This window comes from Mus pahari, chromosome 4, assembly GCF_900095145.1.
Source record: "Mus pahari chromosome 4, PAHARI_EIJ_v1.1, whole genome shotgun sequence".
NCBI lineage: Eukaryota > Metazoa > Chordata > Mammalia > Rodentia > Muridae > Mus > Mus pahari.
In genome coordinates, this window is record NC_034593.1 from 123,487,093 (window position 1) to 123,505,809 (window position 18,717).

The 18,717-nt window shown below is 40.4% G+C and overlaps 1 protein-coding gene across 2 annotated transcripts in view; it reads left to right on the forward strand.

The window, feature by feature from the left end:
• Positions 1–15,255, forward strand: part of Slc39a8 (solute carrier family 39 member 8) — a 68,808-nt gene extending 53,553 nt beyond the window's left edge. For both annotated transcript variants that reach the window (XM_021196198.1, XM_021196199.1), the window contains 3 exons: positions 11,149–11,356; positions 11,571–11,755; positions 13,703–15,255. In XM_021196198.1, coding sequence (XP_021051857.1) covers positions 11,149–11,356; positions 11,571–11,755; positions 13,703–13,852 — 543 coding nt within the window. In that variant the 3' untranslated portion in view covers positions 13,853–15,255. The remainder of the gene's footprint in view (positions 1–11,148; positions 11,357–11,570; positions 11,756–13,702) is intronic.
• Positions 15,256–18,717: the final 3,462 nt, after the last annotated feature.

Here is an 18,717-nt window from a genome sequence, read left to right on the forward strand (position 1 = left end):
GGGGAATACCAGGGCCAAGAAGGGGGAGTGGGTGGGTAGGGGAGCGGTGTGGGGGGGAAGGTATAGGGGACTTTGGGGATAGCATTTAAAATGTAAATGAAGTAAATACCTAATAAAAATTGGAAAAACAAACAAACAATAAAGAAAAAAAATATTAAAATTCTTTGTTTTCCATAATTAAACTATTAATGTTTCTATAAAAGCAGAAATATTGTTCACTGGCGTGACAAATATCATAGTATGATAGCATGAATGGTGCTGAGAACACAAGAGTTCAGAATCAAGGCTGTCATGTGATCAAAGCATGGGAACACTGTAAAAACACCTATGATTCATTTCTCACCTGATTTTGATTTGAGTCATAGGACATACAAAAATCATTCACTGTTGCCAATTTTTTGTGAGCCCAAAATTCAGTCATGTGAACCCCATGGGGGAGGGCCCTTAACTTAGGATAACTGGACTTTGTAGCATACTACAATCATTCCTGAAGCTATGAATTCTCTGTGGTAGAGTTAAATATATATATATATATATATATATATATATATATATATATTACTATATTATACAATATTATATATGTATATGTACACACATATATGTATATATATGTAAATATATGTATATACATATATATACATATATATGTGTATATATATATACATATACATATACATATACATATATATGAATGAATCTGCTGACATGAGGCATTTTTCCATACTCTATGGACAACATGTTAACTGTGCTGGTCCCTTGGCTTGCATTCTAGCTGAACTTTTCATCATGGTTCCATCTGGATGCTTCTGTGGGGACTAAGTGACCCAATCTATGCATTGTATGAATGAATTGATTGTGTTCCTTCTTTTGCTGGAAACCAGTATGGAGGCCATTCTTACAGATGACCTTGGTGCGCTATCTAAACCTCTAAAAGATACTACTTGCACAAGTATTGGCGGCAAAGAAGGCATGTTTCAAAGAAGTGAGTCTAATGAGTGAGTACCCCTCACAATGAGAGGGGGCTAGGGTATGCACTAGTCATACACAGCTAGCTGGGCCATGTTGTTCTTGGGCAGGGGAGCTTCATGCCATTTTGGCTTTCCACAGGTTGGGCCTTTCTTGAACTCTGGAAAGCCAGATCACCTCTGTAGAGGAAGAGGGTGTTGAAGCCATGAATAATCTCTTTCCCTACTATTTTGGCATTTTCTATGTGGACTCATTAAGCAAATATCAAGACAGCTATTGAAAGACACAGAGCGACCATTGTAATCAGATTTTGTTCACTTTATTGTGGAGTCTGTCTTCTGTGTTCTCCTTTATGAGATTTAGGCAAAGAGAATTAGCCTTGTACCATGGGTTTGCTAAGAGCCCCACCCTCAATACTTCATTACAGACATCTTCACTACCAATTTTCCAGTTTTGTCTTTTAAAAGTTCTACCCAGGTTAATGTAGCATGAGACCTGAGACCCATTCCTTTGTAGGGAGTAGAGAATCAGACATTGCATCCAAAGTCCTTCTAACTTGGAGGATTTCCCTTTATCACTGTGTCTCAGGTCAACTGTGAATAAACTTGCAAGACTGGCTGGTGCTGACACACTTAAAGCTCTAACACAGTGAGCTGGCTGGTGCTGACACACTTAAAGCTCTAACACAGTGAGTTGGCTGTTAGGAGCCCCTTTTGAAGGTTTATTTTGAGGGAAAAGAACTAATTAGGGTGAGATGTCATAAGACTGAATCATCTGCAACTGTAGCTCATGTGCATGCATCTTCAAGACCCGAGTGGACCTTTTCTTTAGGTGTACAGTTTAAAAATGGAATGATGTTGTAAATATCAAACTTTAAACTTTGCTGGATCAGATCACAGTTACACATAATCCTGCATCTACTTGGTTTCCTATGGTCAGAGATGAGTTTCTGTAAGGACCCACCAACCAACATCTAATGCCAAAGAGGATATTGTTTTACTCTGAAATCCTAGCAGTCTGTGTATGATGGCTGGACCAGAGTTGGCCAGGTCTTTTGTATCTCTGAATGCTATTGTCTCTTCCAAAGTCACTGGTTCTGTCAAGTCATCAGGACCAAGAGTCAGGATGTACCAGAACTTGAACTTCGCAGAGACCGTATTCTTTTCTTCCCTTGGAAATGTAATATAACTGATCTGTAGCTCTCCTATTTCCTCTCAACTTGGAATCTTATGAAAAAAACAAATTAACATTTCCTTTTGAGGGGGGTGGGGGGTGGGGATCTGATTTCCTGTGGTATTTCCAGCTACAATGATTTCCAGTAGGAAATAGTGGCACAACGAAGTTAATAAACATCCAAGAGGCCTGCTGGAGCCTGAGAGGAGAGTTGTCGTAAGAGAGACTGTGGTCTTCATGTGAAGGATACAGACAGCTTGAGGTGGGCAGAGTACACAAAGAAACTGGAAGCATAAAAACCTGACATCTCCTGTTTTCCTTTCTGTAGGGATTCCCCAGTGGCAAGTCTCAAGTGGAAATACAAAACAAACCAAAAAAAAAANAAATAAACAAACAAAAACCAAACCAAAACAAAAAACCCCCAGACATTTCAGGAGTCATATTCAGAGAGAGGAGGAGGATGCAGAAGAGGAGTTGAGTCATTTCTGAGCTATTTATCACATGCTTGTAGTGTGTCTTAGTCAGGGTTTCTATTCCTGCACAAACATCATGACCAAGAAGCAAGTTGGGGAGGAAAGGGTTTATTCGGCTTACATTTCCATACTGCTGTTGTTCACCAAAGGATGCAGGACTGGAACTCAAGCAGGTCAGAAAGCAGGAGCTGATGCAGAAGCCATTGGAGGGATGTTCTTTACTGGCTTGCTTCCCCTGGCTTGCTCAGCCTGCTTTCCTATAGAATCCAAGACTACCAGCCCAGAGATGGTCCTACCCACAAGGAGCCTCTCCCCCTTGATCACTAATTGAGGAAATGCCTTGCAACTGGATCTCATGGAGGCATTTCTCCAACTGAAGCTCCTTTCTCTGTGATAACTCCAGCTGTGTCAAGTTGACACAAAATTAGCCAGTACATAGTGTTAATTCTAAATGCTCCTTTCTGGGCTATGAATTGCAACAAAATGAGGATTCTTTTATTTATATTTACAACTTCACTTAACACAGTTCTTGCTGTGGAACAGATACTGTACTCAATGAATTATTAAGTAGTCTGACCCAATAACTGCTATGTGATTTTTTTTTTTTTGAGCATCTTGCTTCTAATCTCAGATGGTCATTCTCTGTGTCTTCAAAATGAAAATACTGGAATGTGTGTGGTTTCAGTCTTGAGGGTGTTGTAATGACCAGGGGAAGATACAGATGCCAGCAGCAGATCTGCTTTATATATAAATTGTGAAGTACTGTGGATGTATATGACAACATTTCTTTTCACTTTCCCTCCTAGAGTCTGTAACTTTCTGGTTCATGTTAACTTATGAGATCAGACCTTTACCAGAGCTGGAGTTGTGAGGTTACTGGCAGCTTTTACAAGGTGACTTGGTCACCTGTCTTCAAGAGGCTAAGTAAACAGGCAAATGATCCATGCAGAGAAAGGAGATGTGTTCAGGGACACCTTGGGAAGAAGAATGAATTAGAGAGGGCCAAATCATTCTCCTACAGCACTGGCTTATGTCCTTCAATTTTTTTTTTCTGTTTTCTTTTTAAACTTTTTGAGACAGTCACTATGTCACCCTAGCTTGCCTGGAACTCTTTATGTAGACTAGGCTGGCCTTGAACTCAGAGAGATGTGCTTGCCTCTGCCTCCTGCTTGCAGGGCTTAGAGGTGTGCACAACACCTGGCTCAAGCTGCTTTTCTTAAACCACCCTTTGTTTAAAGTTGATGTCTTTCAACTCCATTTTGTTACTCATGTTATATTAATTCCCATTCACAGACACATTTTTATTTTACCTTTACTTACATAGTTTTCATTTCTTGACATCTAGACCCTTTTGTTACCAATGTAATTTTCTGTAGGTTGCTACATTCCTTTTTGACCTCATACCAGGGCTTCCTCTGCAAATTATTTTGTAGCACAGGAATATAAAATTTAACCTTTCTGTAGAATGGTTGTTTGTCTTTGTCTTCTCACCAATAAACTGTACAGGCAATAGAAACCATAGAAACCTGCTTGTGGATCCTGGCTCATGTCAGGTGTGCTATCCAGAAACATAAATCAAACTAGGGTTGCTCTAGTGGGACAGTCACTCTTTCCTTCAAGCAAAGCAAGCCTTGCAGACAGCCTGCTGCCAGAACTCTTCTAGTTAGCAGTAGGGTCTTTCAAATCTTCAAGGACCTACAATTCCTGTTTGGTATTCTCCCCCTTCATGTCTCTACCCCCAACCATGGCTCCACTTTTTTCTTTTTCATATATATATGTATAATCTGATATATATCATAAAAATGTACAGAATATCTAGAAAATATAAAGACTTTTTTTAACAAAAAGTATCCACAGCATTTTCTCCCAAAGAGCACTATGATGAGTATATATATATATATATATATATATTCCAAATATATTTGTTCTTAGACTATTAAGGACTTTATAGAAAGGTGTCCACCTTTTTGCAAAACACAATTTTATTATTTTTATTCTCACATTGTGTTTTGGACATGTTTACATGTGAAAATAATAGGAAATTTCTAAGTCTTTCATGAAGGGGAGAGCCATATTTATGTGATCTGTATTCTTCTGGAAGTCAGCCATGAGCTCTTTGTCCTCTACTCATCTCCTTCTCCCTTCCTGCTACCCTTTTAGTCTCTTGCCTTCCTCTTTTATCTGTCACCTCTGTCTTCCTCCTCCTTATCCCCCTCTTTCCTCCTCACTTTCCTCCACACTTGTCTTCTCCCTCCTTGCCTTGCCCGTCCATGCCTCTTCTCCCTTTTCAACTTCCTGTGCATTATTGAAGCTGTTCTCCTAGGGACCCACCTGATAAGTGCATTTTACACTATTAAGACTTCTTCCTCCTCTTCAGCTTGTGTCCAGTGGTGTCTCCTTAGTCTCCCATCTGCATTCATAATTTCAGGGAGTGATATTCTTCCTACCCTCATTCACATCACTCTACATTTTGTCTGATCTCATTTATATCAATCAATCAGTCAGTCAATCAATCAATCAATCAATCAACAGGCATTAAGCAGAGGGGTCAAGGACACCAGGAGAACACAGCCTACTGACTTAGCTAAGCAGGGCTCATGGGGCTCACAGAGACTGAAGCTACAAGCATGGGGCCTGCAGGGTCCTCTGCACATGTCACCATTGTGTAGCTTGGTATTTTGGGGTGTGTGTGTGGGGGACTAACAGTAGGAGCAGGTATGTCTCTATCTATTTTGCCAAGTCTTGAGACTCTTTTTCTCCTATTAGGTTGCCTTGGTCCATCTTGATATGAAGGCCTTGTCTTATGGTATCTTGGATAGTCATGTTTGGTGGTTGTCTCTTGGATGGCTGCTCCTTTCTTAAGGAAAAGGGAGGGGGAGTTAACTTGGGAGAGAGGGGGGCTAGGGAATGACTAGGGGGAGTAGAGGGAAGGGAAACTCTGGCTAGGATGAAAGACGAATCTGTTTCCAATTTAAAAAATTAAATAAAAGATTTGTGGGTAAAAAGAGTCTTGCTGAAGCTCAAGGTATCAATCTGCTCAGTACCCCACCCCCACCCTGAAAACATCTGTAGATCCTGGGCTCGCAGTTTTTTAAAACTAGGCCTTAGCCTTATCATGGCTGAGGATTGCAATGTCATCTTGAAGAATAAAATCAGACAAGGAACCAAGCAAGCAAATGATAGCAGGCAGGTTTGAAACTGTAGCACTAAGCAAAAGTTTAAAAATGAAGATCAGGGGAGGAAAAAATCCACTAGTGTGACTAGCTTTTTCAGTGGTCTCTCCTTAGTGATTTATTCTGGGTGAATTATGAAAGAACTGCAGTTGTTTGCCTCCTGGGTGACTTTGGTTTGTTCCAAGGCAATTAAAGACGTATGGCCCCTAACTTTCTCAATGGTCTAATTTGAGACCTGAGCACACAGAGCTCAAAGGAAGTGGAATAAACAAAGCCAGCGAGGTCTGTGCTTGCAGGCAAGAGGATCATACCGGGTATATCAGTGCCATTTGTTTTGTAGAGACAAAGGTGTTTGCAGATTCACCTTGCACATAGGTTTTCAAGGCTGGATCTTGCATATTTTTTCCCTAAATCATCACAAGAAAATAAGGAAATTATAAGCACAGGAGTGGTTAGGTAAGCCAAGTGGGGAAGTGAAGCAATTGCTGGAATTCAGCTCTGTCCTATCAAGTGTAACTGGGCACTGTGTTTTACCACACCCAGCTCAGTTTCTCTGGGGTTTTCCCCATGCCATGGTGCCCTTTGTTACAGGTCAGCAGTCACTGCTTCCTGACTCACTGGCCGGCCACTTTCACTGAAGTTCATTAACATTCATTACATCATGCACTTAAAATACAGGTACAAAATCGAAAGACCTCATCTAAAGAGAAGATGGCAGTCTCTTTGTGCAGGTGACCCTGAGACTTTACAGGAGATTCAAGGCTTATTTTGTCCTTGCTTCTAGTGTTGAGTAAGAGTTCAGGAAGAATTCTCAATAGGAAGCACTTCCAGGGTTCACCACAGAAGAGACTGCCCTCCCATTTTAGCCATCAGTCAGTCACCACTGTGCTAAAGGAGACGCCCAGCTTTGACTTTACCTCTGGGCAAATTCACTAACTTTTCCAATTTAATTTCTTCCACTCTACAGAAATGATAAGAGTTTTTCTTACTTCAGATTTTTTTTTGGAGGTAAATTAAATATATAAGGTGCTTTAAAGCAGGGTGTGGGACTTACTCAAGTCATTTGACTTTGTGATTACTGCTTCATAACAACAACAGCAAGGACAAAGATGGTGACTACAAATGACCCTTTCCTTGTAGAGCAGCAGTTCTCAATCTGTGGGTCATGACCCTGTTGTGGGGGTTAAATGATCCTTTCACAAGGGTCATCTAAGACCATTGGAAAATAATATATTTACATCACAGTTCACAACACTAGCAAAATTAGGGTTATGAACTAGCAACAAAATAATTTTATGGTTGGGAACATGAGGAACTGAATATATATTTTTCTTTTTCTATTAGAGAGTTTCTTTATTTATATTTCAGATGTTACCCCTTTTCCTGGTTTCCCCTCCAAAAACCCCCTATCCTCTCCACCCTCCCCCTGCTCACCAACCCACCCACTCACACTTCCTAGTCCTGGCATTCCCTACACTGGTACAGAGATTTCACAGGACCAAGGGCCTCTACTCCCATTGATGACTGACAAGGCTACCCTCTGCTACATATGCAGCTGGAGCCATGGGTTCCTCCATATGGACTCTTTGGTTGGTGGTTTAGTCCCTGGGAGCTCTGGGGGTACTGGTTGGTTCATATTGTTGTTCCTCCTACATGGCTGCAAATCCCTTCAGCTCCTTGGGTCCTTTCTCTAGTTCCTCCATTTGGGACCCTGTGCTCAGTCCAATGGTTAGCTGAGAGAATATACCTCTGTATTTGTCAGGCACTGGTAGAGCCCCTCAGGAGACAGCTATATCAGGCTCCTGTCAGTAATTACTTGTTGGCATCCATAATAGTGTCTGGGTTTGGTGACTGTATATGGGATAGATCCCCAGGAAGGGCAATCCCTGGATGCCTTTCCTTCAGTCTCTGCTCCACACTTAGTCTCTGTAACTCCTCCTATGGGTATTTTATTCCTCCTTCTAAGGAGGACTGAGTATCCACATTTGGTCTTCCTTCTTCTTGAACTTCATGTGGTCTATGAATTGTATCTTGGGTATTCTGAGCTTCTGGGCTAATATCTACTTACCAGTGAGTGCATATCATGTGTGTTCTTTTGTGATTGGGTTACCTCACTCAGGATGATATTTTCTAGTTCAATACATTTGCATAAGAATTTCATAAATTCATTGTATTTAATAGCTGGTAGTACTTCATTGTGTAAATGTATCACATTTTCTGTATCCATTCCTCTGTTGAGGGACATCTGGCTTCTTTCCAGCTTCTGGCTATTCTAAATAAGGCAGCTATGAACATGGAAGAGCATGTGTCCTTATTGCATACATGTTGGAGCATCTTCTGGGTATATACCCAGGAGTGGTATTGCTGGGTCCTCAGGTAGTACTATGTCCAATTTCCCGAGTAACTGCCAAACTGATTTCCTGAGTGGTTGTACCAGCTTGCAATCCCACCAGCAATGGAGGAGTGTTCTTCTTTCTCCATAATCTTGCCAGCATCTGTTGTTACCTGAGTTTTTGATTTTAGCCATTCTGACTGGTGTGAGATGGAATCTCAAGGTTGTTTTGATTTGCATTTCTCTGATGACTAAGGATGTTGAACATTTCTTTAGGTGCTTCTCAACCATTCAGTATTCCTGAGTTGAGGATTCTTTCTTTAGCTCTGTACCCCATTTTTAATAGGGTTATTTGGTTCTCAGGAATCTAACTTCTTGTGTACTTTGTATATTGGATATTAGCCCTCTATCAGATGTAGGGTTGGTAAAGATCTTTTCCCAATCTGTTGGTTGCCCTTAAAATCTAACATCCCTTTATGATAAAAGTCTTGGACAGATCAGGAATTCAAGGCCCCTACCTAAACATAGTAAAAGCAATATACAGCAAACCAGTAGCCAACATCAAACTAAATGGAGAGAAACTTGAAGCAATCCCATTAAAATCTGGGACTAGACAAGGCTGCCCACTTTCTCCCTACCTATTCAATATAGTACTCGAAGTCCTAAACTTAGCAATTAGACGACAAAAGGAGGTGAGGGGATACAAATTGGAAAGGAAGAAGTCAAAATATCACTATTTGAAGATGATATGATAGTACACTTAAGTGACTCCAAAAATTCCACCAGTGAGCTCTTAAACCTGATAAACAGCTTCAGCAAAGTAGCTGGATATAAAATTAATCCAAACAAATCAGTGGCCTTCTTCTACTCAAAGGATAAACAGGCTGAGAAAGAAAGTAGGGAAATGACACCCTTCACAATCGTCACAAATATTAAAAAATACCTTGGTATGACTCTAACTAATTAAGCGAAAGATCTATATGACAAGAACTTCAAGTCTCGGAAGAAAAAAATCCAAGAAGATCTCAGAAGGTAGAAAGATCTTCCATGCTCATAGATTGGCAGAATTAATATAGTAAAAATGGCCATCTTGCTGAAAACAATGTAATCCCCATCAAAATACCAACTCAACTCTTCATAGAGTTAGAAAGAGCAATTTGCAGATTCATCTGGAATAACAAAAAACCTAGGATAGTGAAAACTACTCTCAACAATAAAAGAATTTTTGGTGGAATCACCATGCCTTGACCTCAAGCTGTACTACAGAGCAATTGTGATAAAAACTGCAAGGTACAGTGAAAGGCAGCTAGACCAATGGAATAGAATTGAAGTCCTAGAAATGAACCCACATACCTATGGTCAGTTGGTCTTTGACAAAGGAGCTAAAACCATATATTGGAAAAAAAAAAAGACAGCATTTTCACCAAATGGTGCTGGTTCACCTGGTGGTTAGCATGTAGAAGAATGCAAATCAATCCATTCTTATCTCCATGTACAAAGCTCAAGTCTAAGTGGATCAAGGACCTCCACATAAAACCAGATACACTGAAACTAATAGAAAAGAAAGTGAGGAAGGGCCTTGAGGACATGGGCACAGGGGAAAAGTTCCTGAACAGAACATCAATGACTTACTTATGCTCTAAGATCAAGAATTGACAAATGGGACCTTATAAAATTGCAAAGCTTCTGTAAGGCAAAGGACACTGTCAAGAGGAACTGTATATTATAGGGTTGCATCATTAGGAAGAGAAACACTGTTGTAAAGACTATTTGTTCTGGATGACTTTTGACTACGTGTTTAAATGAAAAACATTCCTCCAAAGACTCAGATTTCCACCGTGTAGACAGTTAAAAGGATGTATTCTAAGACCTATACTCAGTTGTGAACATAGGATACCACAGTGTCTTAGGCAAAGAAACAACATTAGAGTAAATGTTAACGCTCTCAGACAGACACTCTGAAAGGAGCCCTTCTGTTGGGTATATACTGCACAGCTTAAAACAACTCAGCCTGTAAAATTTCTTCTTCGTTTCTCTAATACAGATACACCTCTCAAAGATAGAGACTTGACTTTCCTGTAACAGTGTGCATAGCATTTGAGAAATTGCAGCTGCTCAACAAATACTCCGGCTAGACACTTAGAGATGGGGAGAAGAATCAGGAACAAAATGTTCTCTAACTAGGTGCAAACTGCTTTCTATTCACAGTCAAGTTTACATTGTATGACCTTCTTCTGCAAAGAGCAGAAAAAACAGGTGTTTATCACTGGGGTCTTTAAAAACTGTTGATTTTTATGGAACTTGAAATTCTCACAAAAATTCTCACTTGAAAATCCTGCCGGAGGATTTTGCTATTTTTCTTGCTATTTAAAAATGAGGTCAATGTTAGTGTCAAGGCAAGCCTGTCCCCATCACACTTCATAGAATATCTAAGACTCACAGAGATCTAGAGCACCTGGAACAGTAACCAGAACGCAGGGAACTTGGCGAGTTGTTGAGGAATGAATGAGGATCGTCGTATAGTCCCTTCAGAAACTGACAGATTATTCTGCTAATGGTCACAAAGTGACATGGGAAGTGGAATGAACATTTCCTGATGTCATTGCGCTTTAATAATTGATGCCATATTTAAATGGTGATATGAAGATGACTTTCATTTAGTCTTTGAATAACTTTTAGATGTGCAAATATATCAAACTCCTAGGTTAATATCTGTTATATCTTAGGAAGGCAGTTGTAAGAATTTGTCAATGCAAGTCAAAGGATTGATTTAAAAGGCCACCAATCTAAAATGTCTGCTACATGGCTCATTTGAGGTGTGTCAATTGATTCACTTTTGCTGTCCCTATTGTAAGCATTCCCCCCCTCTGTGATATATTGTTAGGGTTTCTCATACACTACCAGTTACTTTTAGTTGGAACAATTCGTCTCCCCTGGGACGTAACCTGTCTCTTCGTTCTCTGGATTTCCTGAATGGTTCTAGCAATATTGGATATCAGGTTTGATTTTTTTTCTGCTGTTTTTACAGGATGGAAAGGCAGAGTCAAGCTCATGCACCTGTTTGAAGGGGCCCAAACTGTCAGAAATAGGGACAATTGCCTGGATGATCACGCTCTGCGATGCCCTCCACAACTTCATCGATGGCTTGGCGATTGGGGCATCTTGTACTTTGTCTCTTCTTCAGGGACTCAGTACGTCCATCGCCATCCTGTGTGAGGAGTTTCCTCATGAGTTAGGTGAGCCTCTCAGGCACAGGGCAAGGGGCGATTGGATATTAGACTGGGCAAATCCTAATCATACGCTGAGATGAATGATCTGTTGTTGGAAGTTGTTTTATCATCATCATCATCATCATCATCATCATCATCATCATCATCATCATCACCATCACCATCATCATCATCCCCAAAGAGAAGGAGGCACAACTCACTTGATATTCTCTTCTTCCAGGGGACTTTGTGATCTTGCTCAATGCAGGAATGAGCACCCGGCAAGCCTTGCTGTTCAACTTCCTCTCCGCATGTTCCTGCTACGTCGGGCTGGCTTTCGGCATTTTGGTGGGCAACAATTTTGCTCCCAATATTATATTTGCACTTGCTGGAGGCATGTTCCTCTACATCTCTCTGGCAGATATGGTAAGGGATTCCAGTGTTTTATTTTGTATTACTTTGACTTTTACAAATGAGCGTCTGGGTTAGGAGCTGAAAGGCAGCCTTCGGCCTCCCACTGGCTTCAGGGTCTTCAAGGCTGGGAATCCAGACCTTTCCTAGCCCAGCGTCTCTCACTTTGTGAGTAACCTGCGCTAACAGGAGCTTGGAATGGCTGTCGTTGATGATGACTGATCTTATGGGGGCTGTTTTCTAAAGACTCCTTTTACTGTGTGATGAATTAAACCTGTTTCTCTTATAGTGGGTACTTGTAGACCTGACCCATCCCTTGCATAAGGATGTCACATTTAGAAGAATAAATAACTTGGTAGACTAAATGATTTTTTTTTTTAATTCAAAGTGATCCACAGTGAAAGCGTTTGAAGTTAAGCTAAAAATATTGCACTAAATTAAGTAGAAATTAATATTGGACAATAAATATTTATTTGAGTCAGTATTATTTATGTCTGTAGGTTTAGTGTGTGTGTGTGTGTGTGTGTGTGTGTGTGTGTGTGTGTAGAAAAATACCCTGTGTGTTTTCAACCATACCTTGGACAGTTTTCTAGAAAATGAAGTGTCGGAGTATAAAAATCAAAGTGTATTTGGGTTATATTTAGAAATTTAATAACATCTTTCCTCTATATTACAAGCTCCAAACTGTGTCTGGCCCAGTTTGCTGTTCATCAAAGACCCTTGAAAAAGGAAGGATTTAGCTCTTAGAACCCCACAGTACTTACATTTTTACAGAATTACCTCGCACATTGTCTTTATTCCAGATGGCCATTTCTTCCCATGACACAAAAAAGTTCTGTCACAGTTGGTACCTTTATGGAAGCGAAACAGGTGATGTCTTATGTGACATAGTAGTTTCCTCATGTTGGAGATGTCACCAACTTTATCCCAGTCAGGACTTCACGCCAGTTCTCTGACCTGCCTCTGGAGTCTGAGATCCCTGGCATAGCTGCATCCAGGGTAACACATCATACAAATTGTGTTTCTAAAACAGGACATACATGTCCCCTTGTGTAACCTTTGCAGTGGGTGCTGTGGCTGAGAATGAACACATTTATTTACTTATTTATTTACTGAAAACACCTAGGATTTTATCTGTTCTCACTATAATTTAAGTATATAATCTTCAACACTGGACCAATACACAATTTATTAAAAATCTTGTCGTTCTGGGAGGAAAGAGCAAGCACAATGGAGAAACCAGAACAGTAAAGAAAGCTACTTCAAAGAACTGGTTCAGTCAGCTACACAAATGGTTTTTCCCCTCCAGTCAGTCCAGAAAATTATGAGATGGGCAGGGAAGCCGCTTCCATGAGTGTTTCTCTTCAGAGGACCAAAGCCAGAATTTAAGCAAACAAAAAATGTCACCATCTAACGGGAAGAACCCCAACACTTCACCAACACTGTGGTGGCACAAGGCAGGGTGATTATAAGTCCAAGATCGTCATTAGTTACAGAGTGTTGTAGGGCAGCCTGGGCTAAGTAAGAAACAACAAAGTAAAACATGGCATACTTAAAAATACTATGAGATAAGAGGAACAATAGCATATCAATGTGAGATGAAGCAGAATACAGTATAGTATAGTATAGGCTAACCGAAGTAAACAGAAATGTGTGCCTGAGGGTGAAACCTACAGGGTTGAATTCCTTAAAATTTGAGGTATAGACAACTGTATATGAGAAGAGAGTTGAGGGGAGAACGCATCAAGCCAGGCACATTTTATCTGGCTGTGTGACCTTTCAATAGTTTTACTGTGGATGCCGCAGAATACTAGGGCTCCTCAATACCAGACCTCAAGCAAAAACATTGGTAAGATCCAGTCCCAAATGAAAGAAATGCTCATCTCCTGTGCAAAAACCCCAGACTAGCATTTCGGGATTCACCACAAGATGGCGACAGCCATTTAATAATGTATCTTCTAGTTTCCAGAGATGAACGACATGCTGAGAGAAAAAGTAACTGGAAGACAAACGGATTTCACCTTCTTCATGATCCAGAACGCAGGGATGTTAACCGGATTCACTGCCATCCTGCTCATCACCTTGTACGCTGGAGACATCGAATTGCAGTAGCCGGAAGTGGAATATGACGTCAACGCAGAAAGGCATTTAATAAACAACAACACAGAAACATCTCCATAGGGATTCTTTTTAAAAAAGTATATCCTATTTAGTTAAAAGAGATTTTTTTTTATTTTCAACTACAGGCTAAGTAATCTAATGACTGGTTTCAGATATGTAGAATAGGTGAAATTTGTTGTTAAAATTTTTCCTTAAAAGGTTTTCAGTTTCAGTCTGAAATGGCTGGTGTACGGGGCCTTTGGTGAATACCTGGTTTTCAATATTTTATGCATATTAGAAAATTATCATGAAGCAAACACATGCATTCACAAGCAGACATACAGATACAGAGAAAAACACAACCTGGGCCATGTAAGGTTTTAGAACTTGCTTGGGTTAAAAAAAAAAAAAAAAAAAAAACCTCAAGTGTTTTCAGAGTTTTTCTTCCAATTAATGTGTTTGACTGCTTTTAGAGGCAGGTGCATCAAATGCGGAAGAAAATCAAAACAGCTCCAGTGCATGCAGGACTTATCCCAATGCCTTAATGAATCCCTGAAAGATCGTACACAGCGTTTGTTCAGCTTTATGTCTCAGTTGGCGACCTTTAGGATTGTTTTGAAAGCTAATACAAAGTAACATGAATTAGGAATGGATGAAAGGCTTGCTAGCCCAGCAAGGCTTGGTTTTAGGACTTGGTCCCTGAGTTATAAGTTTGAACACTCTATGCAGAAGACCAGAATTGCTTTGCTATGATTTATGCGGTGGTTCCAGCTACCAGAAATGCCTCTGAGGAGTACGCGAGACTGGTCAGTCTTGTCATGCTCTGGGATTGCTTTGTCATGGTGGAGAATATGTTGGGTGGGAGAGAGAAATTGAATGTAATTTTGAGCAATTTACTTTTTAAAGATGAGTATAATTATTTAGCAGGGAGAATTTCAATAAATGCAAAATAACAGCTGGGCTGGGCTGTGTCAGAGATTGATGGTGGAGGAAGCATGTGCTCATTAGGGGTGATTGACAGTCAGAAACGGCTTCTTTTATGTGCTGCGTGCTTTGTTCCCATATGATGTACCGTTGGATGGAAAACCTCAGCATACTCTGCTTATTTTTCTACCTTTCGTAAAACACACAGCTCGCTGAGTGTTTGAGCAGGTTGTAGATGATCAGTCTGAATTGAACATTCTAATCTCAATTCACACTCCCAAGTAACTTAAAAAAAGATGATTTGACAGTGATAAGAATTATTAATAGAAGACAAGTTATCTCAGGAATTATGTTTTCCTATAAGCCCAAACACATTTTCATGTAATAACACTGCAGATTTGATAAACTTTAACATATATGTCTATGTGTATTCTCACTCTATGACTGACAAAAAATATTATTTGACCAAACAGTAAAAGCTTTTGAAACCATGTACGGTGTCAGTTATTTTTTCTCTTAATTTGTCTTTATTTTGAGTGACATCGTGTGCCTGGTGTTATGAGGAGAGAGGAAAGTAGGGAATCGATGTTGTATTGATTATTTTAAAAATATCTAGCAAACAAATCCTACAAAGACTAATTTTTCATTTCAATAAACACAATCTATATTAGTATAACTTTTTGTTTCGGTGCTTAATAATCTTTGCTTTTTAAAAGTAGATGCTGTGGGCTGGAGATATGGCTCAGCAGTTAAGAGCACTGCCTGCTCTTCCAGAGGTCCTGAGTTCAATTCCCAGCAACCACAGGGTGGCTCACAACCATCTGTAATGGGATCCGATGCTCTCTTCTGGTGTGTCTGAAGACAGCTACAGTACACTCATATACATAACATTAAAAAGTATAGATTGTATGTATGTTTAATGAAATGACTTATGGAATAAAGATAGTTTAGTGATTCTCACTGCACATGAGGATTGTCTGTTGACTCTTTGGGCTGCTTCCTGTGGAGCCGGCTCTCCATCGTTTCCCTTTACCATGGAGTATGAAGGACTTTGGGTGACGATGACTTAAAGACAAGAGGCAATTGCTTGTTGGAGGCAGAGGGAAAGTCGGGATGGCATTTAAATTATCCTGATTAACTTTCTTCAAGTGAGCATAATCCTGCCAACATACTTCCTATGGAGCATTTGCTATATAATCTTAGTTTTTTGAAAAAGAAAGGATTTATTTCATATTGAAGATTACAAACCATCATTGAGGGAAGTTAAAACTGTTACTCAAGTAGGAACTCAAGCAAAACACGAGGAGGGACACTGCTTACACGTGGAGGGGCATTGCTTACTTTCTCTTTTTCTGGCTTGTTTGGCTCACTTTGATAGCAGCTCTCTAGTTAGACTTAATATTTACTCAACAAGAGGGAAATCATGCCTACTATGGGGAACTTAGCCACTCAGTAATGGATATTGGAGAACCTACAACCACTATTTTACTAAGACAGCACAATCATTAGATTTTAGAGATGCTACCAGAATAAATAAAAAATACTGTATAATATATTGGAATACATATATGTCCTCATTGCTAAACTTTAAAGAATATGTACTAATTCCTGGCACTTATTGGGTACTGTAGAAGACTCTGTTACCATGGTAATGCTGTGTCACAAATCACCTCAGAAAACTGAAGCTCACAAAGCAGGCGAGCTTCTACTATAGAGGTGCTGATAGGTAGCCAGCTGATAGAGCCATGGTTTTAGGGTGTGGCTTCCATTGTGGCTGGAACTGCAAATTCACGTGGAAGAGATAATAGATGGCCAAGTCCACTTATGGGTAAAGTGTAAACAGGTTCAATCAGTCTTAAGCAGTTTTTATAAAGTATCTGTTATTTTTCCTGACTGAAGATACCTGACATTAATGATAATTCATCAGAAGTCTCTAGAGGTACCTCCCTCTTCTAATATCTAAATAATAACCTAAATCCGTTTAATGAAAATAGTTCCTTTCAGTTACTTGTACAAGTTGGGATGTGTGGCTGTATCATGGCTCAGAGCTAGTGAGGAGAACTCATATTTACTTAGCTGCCAATTGCTCTTCTGTCCTGGTTTCTTGCCGCAGCAGCAGTGGAATGTGGCCAGTGTGTGAGCTCAGTGTTGGATGTCTCTGGAGGCTATGTATGGCCACAATGATTTCTAGTTGTTCAGCGAGACTCTAGGCACTATCGGGTATTTCTGGTTTCCTACATTTCAATGGCCCGCTTCTCCTAACTCTTCTCAGCATTTTCTTCCTTTAGGTCTCTTTTTGATTTTATCAGGAAGTTACCATGATTTCCAGACAATTTCTGTGTTTAGGAAAGATCTGTTGTAGTACAAGAGGTTCTCACATGATCCCCTTGGCTACGATACCACAGATCATTCTTAATGGATACTTGGTTTTCTTTCAACACCACTGGTCGAAATTCCTGTAGTTGATTTTCTGTCAGCTTCCTATCCGTGTTAAGGTTGCACAAAGCATATTCTCATGACCATTTGATTTCCTAGTTGAAGACTAAATTTCTCTGTGGTTCCAGAACCAAAGACTCTGCTACTAAAATTAAAGTGAAAGAAACTGGATAAACTGGAAACTCCAAATATCATTCTGTTAATTACAAGGCATATTCCCTCCCACCATATTTTAACAGTTTCTAATGGCATTCTGCAGGTGGGAAGAACATGGTGTTATGAAGGTGGCTCTTAGATGTTGTAAGAAAATGGTAGAATCTCCATATTGAGGATTTGATGGATAAGAACTAAAAGGTCTTCTCTTAGTTTGGTAGAAGAGCTGTGAGGTGCAACATGGGGCCCATGAGGCCATGAGGCCCAATAGCTCTAGGAACCCAGACAACTACTGTTTGTCTGCTGTGCTGACAAACGGAAGTCTCAAACTGTGGCTCTCACTTCCAAGATGCTTCATATCTTAAGATGGCTCCTGGAGATCTGGCTTTGAACTCAAAACTCCACATAGCAGGAAGGAGGACTGGCTAGGAAGGGAGGCAAAGGTTCACACTTGTATCTTCATCCACTCCTTTCTGAACAATATTTGAGAAGTAAGATTCAACCATATCCACTTATATCCACTGACCAGAATGAGTCACATGTATATACCAGTCAAAAAGAGAAACTAGGCAATTCTGCATTCAGATGGATGCGCTTCTATGAGAAAAAAAAAAAATCAAGATTTTGTCATTAGGAAAAGTAAAGAATGGCTGTGTGTGATTGGCCATCCTTCTGCTCTGTGTGTGATTGGCCATCCTTCTGCTCTGTGTGTGATTGGCCATCCTTCTGCTCCGTGTGTGATTGGCCATCCTTCTGCTCTGTGTGTGATTGGCCATCCTTCTGCTCCGTGTGTGATTGGCCATCCTTCTGCTCTGTGTGTGATTGGCTCTAAACAGTTTGCATGCATTCAGCTGGTTCTGGGTGCGTGGATGGGTCAGAGGTTAATGTTCATCATCTCTCTCAGTCCTCTCCAAACCCACTGTTTTGGAGACAAGAGTCTCTTACTAAACCTGGAGCTCACCGACTCAGCTAGACTGTCTGGCCAGCGATTCCCAGAGATCGTCTTGTCTTTGCCTCTTTAGCTCTGAGATTGCAGCCATGGGCCTCTTCGCTTGGCTTTTCCTGGGGTTGCTGGGACCTGACCTCAGGCACACATGTTTATGCAGTAAGCGCTTCACTTACACGGGCACTCCAGCCCGTGACCAGGATTACAGCGGTTTTCTTTTTACTAGCATGTATTAACGATGTGTAGCAATCGGTTTCATTTTGTCATTTTTCACACATATGCCTTTGACCTTTGCTCGCTCTCTCTCTCTCTCTCTCTCTCTCTCTCTCTCTCTCTCTCTCTCGCTCATGCACACGCGCGCACATACACACATAGAGTGCTCTGATTGTGTCCCCCATTATTCCCTTCTCACTGCTGC